This window comes from Protomyctophum bolini (genome assembly GCF_963924005.1).
Source record: "Protomyctophum bolini genome assembly, chromosome: 9".
Lineage (NCBI taxonomy): Eukaryota > Metazoa > Chordata > Actinopteri > Myctophiformes > Myctophidae > Protomyctophum > Protomyctophum bolini.
The window spans coordinates 590,417-605,351 of NC_137870.1; the positions used below are offsets into that span (position 1 = coordinate 590,417).

Here is a 14,935-nt window from a genome sequence, read left to right on the forward strand (position 1 = left end):
GCATGTTTGCGTATGGTTTCCAGGAAACACTTATCAGGGTAGAAGTCCCCCCCCCCCCCACCCCCGGAGGAAGCGTGAGGAACTGCAGGTCATGAACAGCTGTCACTGTGATGGATGAGATCTGATGCGTTTCTAACAACCTCCTTATGAGGTCACTATGAGGTCACTATGAGGTCACTGTCATAGAGACCCGCTCTCCGCTGGCTGCTGCTCATGGGACCGGACCTTAGTCTTTGTCAAAATGATCAGTGGACCTTCAGCTTTTCTAGTTGAAGAGCCCTGCTCTACTGTACTGTACTGTACTGTACTGAACCCTGCTCTACACTCACATGTACTGTACTGTACTGTACTGAACCCTGCTCTACACTCACATCTGACTCACATGCCCCCCCTCCCCCTCAGTGTCCTTACCGTAGAACCAGGACACAGTGATGACCTTACCGTAGAACCAGGACAACAGTGATGACCTTACCGTAGAACCAGGACACAGTGATGACCTTACCGTAGAACCAGGACAACAGTGATGACCTTACCGTAGAACCAGGACACAGTGATGACCTTACCGTAGAACCAGGACACAGTGATGACCTTACCGTAGAACCAGGACAACAGTGATGACCTTACCGTAGAACCAGGACAACAGTGATGACCTTACCGTAGAACCAGGACACAGTGATGACCTTACCGTAGAACCAGGACAACAGTGATGACCTTACCGTAGAACCAGGACACAGTGATGACCTTACCGTAGAACCAGGACAACAGTGATGACCTTACCGTAGAACAGGACACAGTGATGACCTTACCGTAGAACCAGGACACAGTGATGACCTTACCGTAGAACCAGGACACAGCGATGACCTCCAGCAGGACAACAGTGATGACGGCGGGACCCGTAGCGTACTCCTCGAAGAGCTTTACCACGAACGCACCTCCCTGACCACGCAGGAACACACACACACACACACACACGCACACACACGCACACACAGATTTCAAAAGTAAGTCAGTCATTGTCGCTATCAGCCGAGCGCTGACACCAACCATCAGCTCACAGTATTTACCAGCAGGTATGATGTTAAAATCAATTCAAACGGATTTAAATGCAGCCTTACCCTACAATACCTTAGGGTACAAACCATTATATATATATAGGCGGGACCAAGCAAAAAAGCCCTTTAGGCTGTTGAACAGACAGACAGACAGACAGACAGACAGACAGACAACTGGTATCTCAGATAAAGGTCCATAGATTGAGTTGTAGGACATTTCGTGCTCAAAATTGCTCAAAAATCCCGGCAGAAAGTCAGTTTTAAGCATTTTTTTTGTTCACTGCTCAAAATGGCGGTAAAGCTGAGGGCGGAGCCTACTGGTCAAAGTGACAGACACACCACACACACACCACACACACACACACACACACACACACAGACTCACGTATGTCAGCGTGGACAGCGCTCCCAGGTAACACACACACACCAGGCCGAGCACGAGCCACTCCCTCCTCTTGGCCAGCAGGTGAGGGAACTCATCCAGCAGGGCCGTGATCACGCCCTCCAGCCCGGCAAACTGTAGGGAGAGATGACATCATCATCATGACATCATCATGACATCATCAGCATAGAGACATGACATCATCAGCATAGAGACATGACATCATCGCCACACGGTTCCCAACGGCCAAAAAGCGTTGAGAACCCCTGGAGAGATCGACCGGTGGTTCCAAATCTTTTCGGGCTGCAAAACAGTGAAAAGGCCACTGATAGGTTTAAAACTGCAGAGGACCCCCCCCCCCCCCCCGCAGGGGACCCCCCAAAATAATCCCTCCTCCCCCCCCTCTCACCGTGCTGTCCAGTCCCTGCATGAGGTACCCCCCCCCCTCCTCCCCTCCTCCCCCCCCTACAGAAAAAAGAAAAACCTTAAAGATTATCTAGTACACAGCAAGCTAAAATAAATCAACACACCAGCACGCCAGGGACCAGAATACTTCAAACCCAAACAATTAGTAAAAAATAGAACCACAAAACGCGACTTAGAGATTAAACAACAAATAACAGCCAGAACCAGCAACTGCATTTACTTAATCACATGTGAAAAATGTGGTTTACAATATGTTGGAGAGACAGGTAAAACAATAGGTACTAGGCTGGGACGACACAGATACAATATTAACAATGCCAAAAAGACAACCACAAGATTGGTGCAACATTTCATGGCTCACGGCATTGAAGCTCTAAAATGCGCTGGACTTCAACACAACCCAACTGGACAGTTTTAGGACAAAGACGTTTTAATGAAAAACAGTGGATTAAGAACCTCAACACGGATTTTCCTGGAGGCTTAAACATGCCTAAAATCAGATCTTGAACACTAGAAAACTTAAACTCAGGATTAAACTGGAGAAATCTAAAAATGATTGGATCAGACTTCCTTCGGATACATGGCGAATGCATTTATTCCTTGCATTGTGTCTACACATGTTGCGACCTGTGGTCGCAACATGTGTAGACACAATGCACTGAAGTATTTTAATTCCCCCCCTCCCCTCCCCCCCCCCTCCCCCCCCCCCCCTCCTCTCCCCCCTCCTCCCCCCTCCTCCTCCTCACCGTGCTGTCCAGTCCCAGCATGATGATCATGAGGAAGAAGATGATGGAGAAGAACGTTGCAGCAGGCATGTTGGAGATGGCCTCGGCGTAGATGATGAACAGCAGACTGGGACCTGGAATACGGTATTAATACAGTATTATTACAGTATTATTACAGTGTTGTTATTATTATTATTATAGGTGATGAACAGCAGAATGGGACCTGGAATACGATATTAATACAGTATTATTACAGTATTATTACAGTGTTATTATTATTATTATAGGTGATGAACAGCAGACTGGGACCTGGAATACAGTATTAATACAGTATTAATACAGTATTATTATAGATGATGAACAGCAGACTGGGACCTGGAATACGGTATTATTACAGTATTAATACAGTATTATTACAGTATTATTATTATTATTATTATTATAGATGATGAACAGCAGACTGGGACCTGGAATACGGTATTAATACGGTATTAATACAGTATTATTACAGTATTAAAACAGTATTAATACAGTATTATTACAGTATTAATACAGTATTATTATTATTATTATTATTATAGATGATGAACAGCAGACTGGGACCTGGAATACCGTATTGATACAGTATTATTACAGTATTATTACAGTATTAATACTGTATTATTACAGTATTAACAGGGTTAATCGGACCAGTGTGTGTGTCCTGCAGTGGAAACCTCGTATGAATCTGACCTCAGGTCAGAAAACGTTACCGGCGTCTTTGGCCACGGTGCCGACACTCTGCTGCCTCATCTCCGCCATGTAGCCGAGAACCGTGAAGATCACGAACCCGGACAGGAAGCTGGTCATACAGTTTACTGAGCTGGTGATCAACGCGTCCCTGGAGGGACGAAGAGACACACACACATTAATAACATCTGGATGAGGACACACAGACACATTAATAACATCTGGATGAGGACACACACACAGACACATTAATAACATCTGGATGAGGACACACAGACACATTAATAACATCTGGATGAGGACACACAGGAGAACACTTGAGTCACGTGGAGTAACTCACTTATAACAGAGGTCGTAATAGTCTTCATAAACTAACTCATAATAGTTGTTAGCAACCCGAACCTCCAGGGGTGCTAGCAACATCGAATGTTGCCCAACAGGCTCTCCCAGCTTGTGGAGCGATGCGTTCGGTTATGACATCATTAACGTTCCGTCCTGTGATTAATCTCCGTTCCTGTCCCGAGCGACGAGCGGGATTATTTGATAGGACGGAGACCTCCGTTCACGTCACTCGGAGAGTTCACTTAAAACAGTTGTTGTGGAAGGGCTTGTAACTCTAGTAAACTCACTTATAACAGTTGTTGTGGAAGGGCTTGTAACTCTATCAACTCACTTATAACAGTTGTTGTGGAAGGGCTTGTAACTCTAGTAAACTCACTTATAACAGTTGTTGTGGAAGGGCTTGTAACTCTAGTAAACTCACTTATAACAGTTGTTGTGGAAGGGCTTGTAACTCTAGTAAACTCACTTGTAACAGTTGTTGTGGAAGGGGTTGTAACTGGCGTAGGCCAGCAGGACTCCGAACCCTGGACCGAGAGAGAAGAAGATCTGGGCGGCAGCATCGATCCACACCTAGAGAGAGAGAGAGAGAGAGAGAGAGAGAGAGAGAGAGAGAGAGAGAGAGAGAGAGAGAGAGAGAGAGAGAGAGATGATGTCACAGCTGTATAGAGCGTCGCAGTCCCTCCCCCTTTCAGAACGACGAGTGACCCAGGAAATGAATCACAATGCATTTTTCCCATAGGCATTTCAACACACACAATATTTTGGACCAAACAGAAGAAAAACAACAAAAAAAGTGTTTTTTTCTACTTTCTAATTATTTGTTTGGCCCGAGAAATTGTGTGTGTTGTCATCATTTGTCACGGCAAGAGTTGGCTTCGTACGACGCTTAAAAGGTCTTTAAAGATGGAGTGCCACCATTTTTTTCCACCCTAAAACATGATCATTAGGTATTATTACAATATAAGGGGGAAGAACTTTTTCCAAAAAGTGTACAGTATTTGTTAAAATCATGCTTTTATGTGGACACGCCCACCAGTTCATTAAGTATGCCTGGTTTGCCTGGTGGGTGGTGATGGGTGGTGATCCACCTGAACTGAAGCCGCACCCACAGCTGTAGTTGTATGATAAAGGGGGAGGGGTTAGTGGAGGGGCTGATAGTGTGGTGTCACTATATTACTGTTTATTTCATTGGCCCGTTTGACTGTCAAGGGTTCAGCCTCCAGGAAGAAACCCTAAATACAAAGTTAATACACCATTGCACATAAAAACGACTCCAGGGTGTCTAATGAAGTACTGTCACCTCATAAGACACATGAAAAACTGGAAAAATACAAAAATTGTGGAACTCAAATAAATACGTTTTGAAATGCCTATGGGAAAAATGCATTGGGATTAATTTCCTGGGCCACTCGTCGTTCTGAAAGGGGGAGGGACTGCGACGCTCTATAGCGTGGACATATTGTATGTCCAAAGCTCAAAACGTCATTTTCCTCCCCGCATTCTGACAGACGGTAGCTCGCTAGCGCGCCTCGCTAAATCATCGCCTATATACAGGCGTACGTCGCGTTCAGAGTTATTATACTACGTCACCTAGAGTGGGCAACGCAAAGCCCCTCCCATTCAGTTCAATGACGCTATTGGCCGACTCACTGTGGTGCTGAGGAGTTTCTCCCAATCAGGTTTGAGATAGAAGACCACGCCCCTCCAGGCTCCGGGCAGAGTGGCTCCGCGGACCAACAACACCAGCAGCACCAGGTATGGGAAGGTAGCGGTCACCCACACTACCTGGAAATATATATAAATATATACATAAATATATACATAAATATATACATACATATATACATATATACTGTATGTATGGGAAGGTAGTGGTCACCCACACTACCTGGAAATATACATAAATATATACTGTATGTACAGGACCAGGTAGGGGAAGGTAGCGGTCACCCACACTACCTGGAAATATATACATAAATATACATAAATATATACATAAATATATACTGTATGTACAGGACCAGGTAGGGGAAGGTAGCGGTCACCCACACTACCTGGAAATATATATAAATATATACATAAATATATACATAAATATATACTGTCTGTACAGGACCAGGTAGCGGTCCCCCACACTGCCTGGAAATAAATATATATGCACACGTTTTAATGATAAAATAAACCTGGTGCGTTCCGTCTCACAGTCACAGCAACACGCAGGGGGGCCCCACAGCGCCCCCAACAGGCCAACAGCAGCCTCACCTTCCCAGAGGTCTTCACTCCCTTCCAGATGCTGAAGTAGACGATGAAGAAGATGAAGAGCAGACAGAGAGACAGCTGCCAGCTGACCGAACCCAGCTGGTGGAGACCTGGAGACAGGTGGACCTGGAGGACATGACGCCTGGAGGGAGGAGGACTACAGTTAGACCTGGAGACAGGTGGACCTGGAGGACATGACGCCTGGAGGGAGGAGGACTACAGTTAGACCTGGAGACAGGTGGACCTGGAGGACATGACGCCTGGAGGGAGGAGGACTACAGTTAGACCTGGAGACAGGTGGACCTGGAGGACATGACGCCTGGAGGGAGGAGGACTACAGTTAGACCTGGAGACAGGTGGACCTGGAGGACATCTAGATAGACCTGGAGACAGGTGGACCTGGAGGACATCTAGATAGACCTGGAGACAGGTGGACCTGGAGGACATCTAGATAGACCTGGAGACAGGTGGACCTGGAGGACATGACGCCTGGAGGGAGGAGGACTACAGTTAGACCTGGAGACAGGTGGACCTGGAGGACATCTAGATAGACCTGGAGACAGGTGGACCTGGAGGACATCTAGATAGACCTGGAGACAGGTGGACCTGGAGGACATCTAGATAGACCTGGAGACAGGTGGACCTGGAGGACATCTAGATAGACCTGGAGACAGGTGGACCTGGAGGACATCTAGATAGACCTGGAGACAGGTGGACCTGGAGGACATCTAGATAGACCTGGAGACAGGTGGACCTGGAGGACATCTAGATAGACCTGGAGACAGGTGGACCTGGAGGACATCTAGATAGACCTGGAGACAGGTGGACCTGGAGGACATCTAGATAGACCTGGAGACAGGTGGACCTGGAGGACATCTAGATAGACCTGGAGACAGGTGGACCTGGAGGACATCTAGATAGACCTGGAGACAGGTGGACCTGGAGGACATCTAGATAGACCTGGAGACAGGTGGACCTGGAGGACATCTAGATAGACCTGGAGACAGGTGGACCTGGAGGACATCTAGATAGACCTGGAGACAGGTGGACCTGGAGGACATCTAGATAGACCTGGAGACAGGTGGACCTGGAGGACATCTACAGTTAACAGCTAACCTAAAAATTGGGGATTTTCAAATGCCTCTACATACAGGGTGTCGGAGTAATTTATGGCTGTCTAACTGTTAGTACCTCTGAACAAACGCATGCACCCAGACGAAACCAGGATCGGAAATGCATGCCACATGCGTGGCCGGTTAAGACACATGCGTGGCCGGTTAAGACACTCTGTGTGTAACGCCAATGATAGCCAACGGTTGCTGATCACGTCGAAGTGGACGCGGGCGTTGGCACAAGTTAACTACATGTATAATGCTAACAGCTGCAGCAGCAGAGAAAGAGTTAAGAAGTGGAAATGAAAGTTAATCATTTACATTCTAGTCGACACAACCTCCGACTGAACTCGTGAGCACACCATGACATCACAGAGAGACGCACGGACACACTGGAACGCACGCACGCACGCACGCACGCAGCCAGCCGGCCAGCCAGCCAGTTAGTCAGCCAGTCAGTCAGGTTCGTGAACTTCAAGGAATCTCTCATAGTCCAATAAATTATCGGAACAAAGCCCTGACTCTGTCTCTCCTCCTATGACAGATGGACCCAGTGCTGATAAGGCCGAGCCAGAGGGACTCCGACACCGGAGAAAAACATGGCTGTTAAACCCATTAACCCATTTTGGTGTTAGCATCACGTTATGCTTTAGCTATTGAAAAATAGCAGATCTACAAGCTCATAGCGCGCCACCGAGTGGCGCGCTACGAGCTTGTAGGTCTGCTATTTTAGAAAAATCGAAGAGCGACTGACATAGAAGACATTTTTTTAATCTGATCTCAGGTCAGAATGGAAAACTGTCAGGATGTAGAAGACCTTTTTAGAATCTGATCTCAGGGTCAGAATGGGTTCAGAAGAACGGAGGAGGCCCATCCTACAGCTGGAGGTAGTGCTCAGACCTTCTCATGTCGAGGACCCCCGGAGTCACATGGATGGACGGACAGCTGAGAGACATTGTGCAGACAAGACAAACGTGCGTGCGAACCAAGTAAAGGTTCATGCTTTAGGTTGTAATTTCCTGGGGTCTAATAACGACGTAAAACATCAACAAAACAAAGCTGTGCTTGAATGTTTTCGCTGCTATAATCTACGTTTATAAACGTATAGCTAGGCTAATGGCGTACCACACTGGTGCTATATGCACGCTTATGTTCGTAGACAACCGTATACTATGACAGCAGCAGCCGTCTATTTCCCTTTTAGCATTGTCCCGGTGAGTGTGGAGACTGAGCCTCCGTCCCCACCGGCTATGGGAGACTGAGCTTATCATTATTATGAATTGTCCTTTTGAGCTTGTGTCCCAGAAGGGACCGCCGTTACAGAACTCACGTGTAGAACTCCTGGGCGGGGGAGGTGCTGTCGTTACAGTATGTGTACAGTAGCATTTACGGTACTCACATGTAGAACTCCTCTGCGGGGGAGGTGCTGTCGTTGCTCCAGGTGACGTTGGCGTCCGTCAGCAGGTAGCGCTGGCAGGTGGGCGTGTTCCAGGCGTTGTCGCAGGACGCCCAGGGCAGCGCGGGGGAGAACGAGGACAGGAGGTAGTACAGCGCCCACGCCATGATGGTGTTGTAGTAGAACGCGATGTACAGGGAGATCACGCAGATGGCGAAGCCGATGCCTGGACGAGAGACATAGAGACACACAGAGAGAGAGAGAGAGGTGAGATGACGCAGATGGCGAAGCCGATGCCTGGACGAGAGTCATAGACACACACAGAGTTGTGATGAGGGTACAACGAGGGTACAACGAGGGTACAATTTACGTCATCGTAAAAAAGTGTGTGTGTTTATTTGTGTGTGATGCAGCTGTGCCCTCTAGTGGCGGGCGGGTGGTGTCACAGACAGACAGTAAATGGCTCATTGCGTTCGCGATGAGCCTAGACGTCCTGCCTGGCTCTGCAGCGTAATGTGCTCAGGGGGAGGGGCTAAACTCCAACTGTATAGCAGCCAATGAGGACGCTCCAACCAACTGCAGCAGCCAATGAGGACGCTCCAACCAACTGCAGCGGCCAATGAGGCCTCTATTTTTTTAATATCTATGTGTGTTTAAATATGTGTGTGTGTGTGTGTGTGTGTGTGTGTGTGTGTGTGTGTGTGTGTGTGTGTGTGTGTGTGCAGTGCGTGCGTGCGTGCAGTGCGTCCCTCTCTCTCTCCCTCTCTCTCTCTCTCTCCAGAGACCAGTGGGTGTGTTTTGTTTATTTGTATTATTTTTTCTCGAGGCTGATTCAAGTTGTTCTTTCGGGTTTTAAGTGGCTGACATTTCAGCGCAAACGATATTTACATATTTACATTTACACACACCGTCACATTTCTGAGCAGGCTGGCATTTGGAGAGATGTGGAAATGTGACGATTTACATAACAGAGAGGAGACGCGTGCACACACACACACACACACACACACACACCTTCACAAGAAAGCACTCAGAGATCACAGGTCACGCCAGCTGTCACTCATCATCTCTCCTTCTCTTTTTGGACATTGATATCATAATCATAATCATAATAATAATCATGCTGAAGCATTGAACTCTACAAACCCTCCCGGGCGCCCAGATCAGCCAACACAGGGAAGCTGGAAGTTCATTCGATAAAGACCCTGGACAACGCTCCACACGTCCCAGACTCTTCTCCCTTCTCTAAAACACCCTGGACAACGCTCCACACGTCCCAGACTCTTCTCCCTTCTCTAAAACACCCTGGACAACGCTCCACACGTCCCAGACTCTTCTCCCTTCTCTAAAACACCCTGGACAACGCTCCACACGTCCCAGACTCTTCTCCCTTCTCTAAAACACCCTGGACAACGCTCCACACGTCCCAGACTCTTCTCCCTTCTCTAAAACACCCTGGACAACGCTCCACACGTCCCAGACTCTTCTCCCTTCTCTAAAACACCCTGGACAACGCTCCACACGTCCCAGACTCTTCTCCCCCTTCTCTAAAACACCCTGGACAACGCTCCACACGTCCCAGACTCTTCTCCCTTCTCTAAAACACCCTGGACAACGCTCCACACGTCCCAGACTCTTCTCCCTTCTCTAAAACACCCTGGACAACGCTCCACACGTCCCAGACTCTTCTCCCTTCCCTAAAACACCCTGGACAACGCTCCACACGTCACAGACTCTTCTCCCTTCTCTAAAACACCCTGGACAACGCTCCACACGTCCCAGACTCTTCTCCCTTCTCTAAAACACCCTGGACAACGCTCCACACGTCCCAGACTCTTCTCCCTTCCCTAAAACACCCTGGACAACGCTCCACACGTCCCTACAGACTCTAGAACTACAGACTCACTCCCAATCTAAACTATGGAATGAACTTCCCATTGCAGTCAGAACTACAGACTCACTCCCAATCTAAACTATGGAATGAACTTCCCATTGCAGTCAGAACTACAGACTCACTCCCAATCTAAACTATGGAATGAACTTCCCATTACAGTCAGAACTACAGACTCACTCCCAATCTAAACTATGGAATGAACTTCCCATTGCAGTCAGAACTACAGACTCACTCCCAATCTAAACTATATGGAATGAACTTCCCATTGCAGTCAGAACTACAGACTCACTCCCAATCTTCCACCGTAGTCTGAAAACCCACCTCTTCAGACTCCATCTTAGCCCGTAGCCCCTCCCCTAGCCTCAACGACCTTACAGGCGTATGCAAAGTCTCAACGTATGTAACTTATAGCATTTTATGTAGACATAACACTCTATATATATAATATGTATAATCATAGTTTCATTATATAGATATTCCACTGTTCTTAGTCATGGTCCTAGATGACTATCTCTATGTATGTAATGTATCACCATGTGTTGTTCTGCTTACTGTAAATCTCTATGGATTAAGAGTGTCTGATAAATGGCTATGTTTGTAATTGTAAATTCTAACCCTAACCAAACACGATGTTTAGACACAGCTTGGTTTACAAAACAGAGGACTATGAAGGACAGATGTGTTTCCTATGAAGGACAGATGTGTTTCCTATGAAGGACAGATGTGTTTCCTATGAAGGACAGATGTGCTTCCTACCTTTAAACAGAGGACAGATGTGTTTCCTATGAAGGACAGATGTGTTTTCTATGAAGGACAGATGTGTTTCCTATGAAGGACAGATGTGCTTCCTACCTTTAAACAGAGGACAGATGTGCTTCCTACCTTTAAACAGAGGACAGATGTGCTTCCTACCTTTAAACAGAGGACAGATGTGCTTCCTACCTTTAAACAGAGGACAGATGTGCTTCCTACCTTTAAACAGAGGACAGATGTGCTTCCTACCTTTAAACAGAGGACAGATGTGCTTCCTACCTTTAAACAGAGGACAGATGTGCTTCCTACCTTTAAACAGAGGACAGATGTGCTTCCTACCTTTAAACAGAGGACAGATGTGCTTCCTACCTTTAAACAGAGGACAGATGTGCTTCCAGATGGAGATGCAACCGCTGCGATGGAACTGGCCCAGAGCCAGCTCCATGTAGAAGAGAGGGACGCCTCCAAACAGCGCCATCAGCAGGTAGGGCAGCAGGAACGCACCTGGAGGGCAGATTACATAATGAGAAACAGCGCCATCAGCAGGTAGGGCAGCAGGAACGCACCTGGAGGGCAGATTACATAATGAGAAACAGCGCCATCAGCAGGCAGGGCAGCAGGAACGCACCTGGAGGGCAGATTACATAATGAGAAACAGCGCCATCAGCAGGTAGGGCAGCAGGAACGCACCTGGAGGGCAGATTACATAATGAGAAACAGCGCCATCAGCAGGCAGGGCAGCAGGAACGCACCTGGAGGGCGGATTACGTAATGAGAAACAGCGCCATCAGCAGGCAGGGCGTATTTCCAGATGGGGGTCGGCGGCCAAATACATTTTCGACAATTTTGACAAGAAATATAAAATGGTGATGATTTAGAAGACATTTACTGTAGTAGAAACCTGGTCAAAATGAGTTAGTTGTTTGATTGCTTTAATTTTTTCGCGTGTGCGTGCGTGTGCACGGGTGCATGTGCGTGCGTGTGTGTGTGTGTGTGTGTGTGCGTGTGCACGGGTGCATGTGCGTGCGTGTGTGTGTGCGTGCACAGAGATAAGGGCTGATTGATCTGCTGGACAGAGACAGGTTATTAAGCGAGGAGAACGAGTCGCTCTGCGCACGCTCACACACACAGACACACACACACACAGACACACACACACACACACACACACACACACACACACACACACACACACACACACACACACACACACACACACACACACACACACACACACACACACACACACACACACACACACACAGGAAATTGCAAAGATTGTATTATTGCAAATTCAAAAAAGGTGCAACGTACGGGCTGCGCTGCCGCTAAGGTGAGGCGTGTGCGCGCGTGTGTGTGTGTGTGTGTGTGTGTGCGCGCGCGTGTGTGTGTGTGCGTGTGTGTGTGTGTGTGTGGAGAGATACCACAGACAGAGCCTGTGCAAACACACGCCTTTGTTGCATGTTAAGACACACGTACAGATCAAAGCTGCGTGTGTGTGTGTGTGTGTGTGCGTACGTACGTGCGTGCGTACGTGCGTGCGCGTGCGTCCTCAGAGGTCAAAGTTCAAAGCGTGGTGTGTTAAAGATACTAAAAGATGTGTTTGAATCACATTGGATATGATGTCATCAGACTCTGTGATGACACCATCAGACTGTGTGATGACATCATGATGTGATTGCGAATGCAGTGAGCACTTACTATGAGACCTAGCAGATCATGTCCGTCTGTGTGTGTGTGTATGTGTGTCCCACCTTTGTGCCCATATATGGAGCTGAGTGATTTGTTTGTGATTGATGCAACACACTCCATATTTGGACGTATACCTGCTTTGGGGACTCCTTATATGGTTATGGCTGAGTCATGGTGAATTGTTGTTGCAATTTACGATCTGCGTTCGCTTCCCGCGTTTGCGCGTCTTACTCGTATATAATCTGATAAGACTCAAAATGGGTCTGAATGCTGAATTAAACTATAGATAAAGGTCTGTAACACCGTACCCCAGCCCACCACCAGGGGGCAGCACAGTACCCCAGCCCACCACTAGGATGTAACACAGTACCCCAGCCCACCACCAGGGGGCAGCACAGTACCCCAGCCCACCACTAGGATGTAACACAGTACCCCTGCCCACCACCAGGGGGCAGCACAATACTCCGGCCCACCACCAGGGGGCAGCACAGTACCCCTGCCCACCACCAGATGTAACACCGTACTCCAGCCCACCACCAGGGGGCAGCACAGTACCCCTGCCCACCACCAGATGTAACACCGTACTCCAGCCCACCACCAGATGTAACACAGTACCCCAGCCCACCACCAGGGGGCAGCACAGTACCCCAGCCCACCACCAGGGGGCAGCACAGTACCCCTGCCCACCACCAGGGGGCAGCACAGTACCCCAGCCCACCACCAGGGGGCAGCACAGTACCCCAGCCCACCACTAGGATGTAACACAGTACCCCTGCCCACCACCAGGGGGCAGCACAATACTCCGGCCCACCACCAGGGGGCAGCACAGTACCCCTGCCCACCACCAGATGTAACACCGTACTCCAGCCCACCACCAGATGTAACACAGTACCCCAGCCCACCACCAGGGGGCAGCACAGTACCCCTGCCCACCACTAGGATGTAACACAGTACCCCTGCCAACCACCAGGGGGCAGCACAATACTCCGGCCCACCACCAGGGGGCAGCACAGTACCCCTGCCCACCACCAGATGTAACACCGTACTCCAGCCCACCACCAGATGTAACACAGTACCCCAGCCCACCACCAGGGGGCAGCACAGTACCCCAGCCCACCACCAGGGGGCAGCACAGTACCCCTGCCCACCACTAGGACGTAACACAGTACCCCAGCCCACCACCAGGTGTAACACAGTACCCCAGCCCACCACCAGATGTAACACCGTACTCCAGCCCACCACCAGATGTAACACAGTACCCCAGCCCACCACCAGGGGGCAGCACAGTACCCCTGCCCACCACCAGATGTAACACCGTACTCCAGCCCACCACCAGATGTAACACAGTACCCCAGCCCAACACCAGGGGGCAGCACAGTACCCAAGCCCACCACCAGGGGGCAGCACAGTACCCCTGCCCACCACTAGGACGTAACACAGTACCCCAGCCCACCACCAGGTGGCAGCACAGTACCCTAACCCACCACCAGGGGGCAGCAGCCTCACCTCCTCCATTCTGGTAGCAGATGTAGGGGAAGCGCCAGACGTTTCCCAGGTCCACGGCGTAGCCGATCACAGACAGCAGGAAGTCCATCTTCTTGCTCCAGGTCTCCCGGGGCACCTCCAGGCTGGTCTGCTGCACCACCTGCAGCGTCCTGAAGCCCCCTGGTGGCACGGAGGACCCGGTGCAGGCCGGCGACGAGCCACCACCGCCGCCCACTGGTCCGTCCTGAGGGCTGGGGGAGGGGTGGAGGGGGGGGAGGGGGTGGAGGGAGGAGGAAGGGGGGGGAGGGGTGGAGGGGGGGATGGGTGGGGGGAGGGGTGGATGTGATGGATGTAAATTACATTATTATTATTTTATTTTTTTATGATTCAAGATTTTTATTGCTTTTTCAGTTTAGTCACACAGACAATTAAGACGACAAATGGAACAAAACTAGACAAGAAAATAATAAATACATTTACACAACGAAACAGACGATACGATACGATACAATACAATACGTACGTTACGTTATTACACGAGAGGGTGTGGTTTAGAGACAAAGTGAAAAAAGAGGAAAGCGCTGCTAACCTGGAGGCGGGGAGGCCGTTGGACACCTGCTGTCCAGCGGGGGCGCTGTTGACTCCTTTACCCTTCAGCACGGTGCCGTTCTCCTGCCTTAGCATTCTC

At 49.1% G+C, this 14,935-nt stretch overlaps 1 protein-coding gene across 1 annotated transcript in view; it reads right to left on the reverse strand.

Moving 5' to 3' along the window:
- Positions 1–437: 437 nt before the first annotated feature.
- Positions 438–14,935, reverse strand: part of LOC308321236 (sodium-dependent serotonin transporter-like) — a gene marked incomplete at its 3' end in the record, with an annotated part of 14,873 nt that continues 375 nt past the window's right edge. The window contains exons 1-12 of the mRNA XM_080772076.1: positions 14,837–14,935; positions 14,269–14,498; positions 11,440–11,574; positions 8,427–8,649; positions 5,919–6,057; positions 5,307–5,441; positions 4,123–4,226; positions 3,338–3,465; positions 2,607–2,719; positions 1,438–1,569; positions 686–936; positions 438–528 (exon numbers count right to left, since the gene is read on the reverse strand). The exon at positions 14,837–14,935 is cut by the window's right edge and continues 375 nt beyond it. Coding sequence (XP_080628202.1) covers positions 438–528; positions 686–936; positions 1,438–1,569; positions 2,607–2,719; positions 3,338–3,465; positions 4,123–4,226; positions 5,307–5,441; positions 5,919–6,057; positions 8,427–8,649; positions 11,440–11,574; positions 14,269–14,498; positions 14,837–14,935 — 1,780 coding nt within the window. The remainder of the gene's footprint in view (positions 529–685; positions 937–1,437; positions 1,570–2,606; positions 2,720–3,337; positions 3,466–4,122; positions 4,227–5,306; positions 5,442–5,918; positions 6,058–8,426; positions 8,650–11,439; positions 11,575–14,268; positions 14,499–14,836) is intronic.